We start from the raw sequence: 3,657 nt of genomic DNA on the forward strand, positions 1-3,657 counted from the left end.
TTTATTTGAGAGAGAGAGAATGAGAGAGAACACATGAGAGGGGATAGTCCAACACCATTATTAATGATTGCTCTAAGGCAGGAGTTTTTAATTTGTTGCTAGCATATATAGTGAAAGACATTATCTTTAAAAGTAAAGCAGAGAGATCTCTGTTGTTTTCTTAAAATGCGAACAGTGAATTATCCAGAATTTAGAATTTCCTTTTCTTATTACAAAGATAGTTGGTATGATGGATTGAGACCTCAATATTGTAAGGAATTTTCCCCCAAATTTACTCCCACCCCATTTGGAGCAGCCCATTGAGTGAACTGCACTCAGTAAGAAGCCCTGACAAGAAGACTTTGTCATCCACTCATAAAAAGATGTTGAGAAAACATACTTTTGAACGTTCCATGCTCATGGATTGGAAGAACAAATATTGTGAAGATGTCAATGCTACCTAGAGCAATCTACACATTCAATGCAATCCCCATCAAAATACCATCCACTTTTTTCAAAGAAATGGAACAAATAATCCTAAAATTTGTATGGAACCAGAAAAGACCCCACATAGCCAGAGGAATGTTGACAAAGAAAAGCAAAGCCGGCGGCATCACAATTCCGGACTTCCAGCTCTATTACAAAGCTGTCATGGTACTGGCACAAAAACAGACACATAGATCAATGGAACAGAATAGAGAGCCCAGAAATGGACCCTCAACTCCATGGTCAACTCATCTTTGACAAAGCAGGAAAGAATGTCCAATGGAACAAAGACAGTCTCTTCAACAAATGGTGTTGGGAAAATTGGATAGCCACATGCAGAAGAATGAAACTGGACCATTTCCTTACACCACACACAAAAATAGACTCCAAATGGTTGAAAGACCTCAATGTGAGACAGGAGTCCATCAAAATCCTAAAGGAGAACACAGGCAGCAACCTCTTTGACCTCAGCCGAAGCAACTTCTTCCTAGACACATCGCCAAAGGCAAGGGAAGCAAGGGCAAAAATGAACTATTGGGACTTCATCAAGATAAAAAGCTTTTGCAAAGCAAAGGAAACAGTCAACAAAACCAAAAGACAACCGACAGAATGGGAGAAGATATTTGCAAATGACATATCAGATAAAGGGCTAGTATCCAAAATCTATAAAGAACTCATCAAACTCAACACCCAAAGAACAAAGAATCCAATCAAGAAATGGGCAGAAGACATGAACAGATATTTTTCCAAAGAAGACATTCAAATGGCCAACAGACACATGAAAAAGTGCTCAATATCGCTCGGCATCAGGGAAATCCAAATCAAAACCTCAATGAGATACCACCTCACACCAGTCAGAATGGCTAAAATTAACAAGTCAGGAAACGACAGATGTTGGCGGGGATGCGGAGAAAGGGGAACCCTCCTACACTGTTGGTGGGAATGCAAGCTGGTGCAACCACTCTGGAAAACAGTATGGAGGTTCCTCAGAAAGTTGAAAATAGAGCTACCATATGATCCAGCAATTGCACTACTGGGTATTTACCCCAAAGATACAAAAGTAGGGATCCGAAAGGGTACGTGCACCCGATGTTTATAGCAGCAATGTCCACAATAGCCAAACTGTGGAAAGAGCCAAGATGTCCATCGACAGATGAATGGATAAAGAAGAAGTGGTATATATATACAATGGAATATTATGCAGCCATCAAAAGGAATGAGATCTTGCCATTTGCAACGACGTGGATGGAACTGGAGGGTATTATGTTGAGCGAAATAAGTCAATCAGAGAAAGACATGTATCATATGATCTCACTGATATGAGGAATTCTTAATCTCAGGAAACAAACTGAGGGTTGCTGGAGTGGGGGGTGGGGTGGGAGGGATGGGGTGACTGGGTGATAGACACTGGGGAGGGTATGTGCTCTCGTAAGCACTGTGAATTGTGCAAGACTGTTGAATCTCAGATCTGTACCTCTGAAACAAATAATGCAATATATGTTAAGAAAAAAAAAAGAAGAAGGTAGCGGGAGGGGAAGAATGAAGCGGGGGAAATCGGAGGGGTAGACGAACCATGAGAGACGATGGACTCTGAAAAACAAACAGGGTTCTAGAGGGGAGGGGGGTGGGAGGATGGGTTAGCCTGGTGGTGGGTATTGAGGAGCGCACATTCTGCATGGAGCACTGGGTGTTATGCACAAACAATGAATCATGGAACACTTCATCTAAAACTAATGATGTAATGTATGGGGATTAACATAAGAATAAAAAAAAAAATCAAAAAAACAAAACAAAACAAAACATACTTTTACCATGGCTCAAATTCTACCCTGGACAAGTAAGACTGCTTTGTATCCCTGTATGTCCCAAAACAGCAAGATGTGCATTTGGCATACGGAGCCAGTTTTTAAAGCAAAGATTATTAAATAACAATTTTAAAAAGATAAACCACAATTAAAATCAGTACATGTTTGCTTTTGCTGACTTCCTTTGTGCCATCTCCCCTAAGAGACACAGAAGGGGCGAGAGGTGTACAGTGCATTTATGGATCGTGTGGAAGAAAAGTTTACCCAAACATGCAAGAACAGGTGGGCAAACACTTCAAGATTTGTTGTTGAGCACATGCTACTCAAATGATTTTTTTCAGTAATATGTACTTTGCCCTATAGAAGCTCTGTCATAAGAACTGTAAATGAAGTATTTGGATGATGCTTAAATCATTTTAAGTGGAGTCTGAGAGAATCTAGTCCCTTGATCAGATATTATTATTTCTCCTAGGTTCAGTGGAATTCTGGAAAACTGTCATGACTATGTCACAATTCCAGGTTTCGCCCATATCCACTCAGATTTGATCGTTCTAGAGCATTTCTGCCAACCGCCAAGAGCCAGCATCTGCATCCCCTTGCCCCAGGCTATCTGCGGCTGCTGGAGCAAGTCGGAAGTGCTGGGGGTTAAGAGCTCCCAGCAGCAGCCCTCAAGTAATAACGGAGGTGATTGGTCTACACTGCTCCCCAGCATTCCCCCAGGGGGCTAAACGCCGGTTGTCCGATACCCTCATGCACTTTGTTGGCTTCCTTCCTGTCTCACTTGCTCACGTGGTTACCTTGCCACCATTTTACCTTCACTTGGGGACCGCCTATGGTTTCACCAGAATGCTTGCTAAGTGCCTGCTTCTGGGGAAACCTAAATCATGACACCAGAAGGCAGTAGTATGATGATCTTAGAAGGCAGAAAGCCTGGCTTTGAATCCCAGCCTGGCCATGTGATCTTGGGCAGGTTACTCAACCACATTCTCTTAGTTCTTCACCTGTAGAATGGGAATAATATGCTCTGTCCTTAGATGCAGACAAGGAGGGGGTGTCCGAGTCAACTTATAGCTTCTCTTAGCTCTCTTTATGCACTTGTCAATGTCGTCTGTGGGAAGGGAGTGGGAGGGGGGATTAACATAGTGAATAGTTTGAGTTTGGGATTTGGTCAAAATGGATTCAAATCCTAACCAAATACCTGTAAATGTAATTTTGGGGGCGCCTGGGTGGCTCAGTTGTTAAGCGTCTGCCTTCGGCTCAGGTCATGATCCCAGGGTCCTAGGATCGAGCCCCGCATCGGGCTCCCTGCTCTGCGGGAAGCCTGCTTCTCCCTCTCCCACTCCCCCGCTTGTGTTCTCTCTCTCGCTGTGTCTCTCTCTGTCAAATA

At 43.0% G+C, this 3,657-nt stretch overlaps 1 protein-coding gene across 1 annotated transcript in view; it reads left to right on the forward strand.

The window, feature by feature from the left end:
• Positions 1-2,998, forward strand: part of LOC123326404 — a 7,598-nt gene extending 4,600 nt beyond the window's left edge. Inside the window, 3 exon segments of the mRNA XM_044920232.1 lie at positions 2,474-2,483; positions 2,486-2,552; positions 2,743-2,998. Of these exon segments, the coding sequence (XP_044776167.1) occupies positions 2,474-2,483; positions 2,486-2,552; positions 2,743-2,998 (333 nt within the window).
• The last annotated feature ends 659 nt before the right edge of the window (positions 2,999-3,657 follow it).

This window comes from Neomonachus schauinslandi, chromosome 12, assembly GCF_002201575.2.
Source record: "Neomonachus schauinslandi chromosome 12, ASM220157v2, whole genome shotgun sequence".
Classification (NCBI taxonomy): Eukaryota; Metazoa; Chordata; class Mammalia; order Carnivora; family Phocidae; genus Neomonachus; species Neomonachus schauinslandi.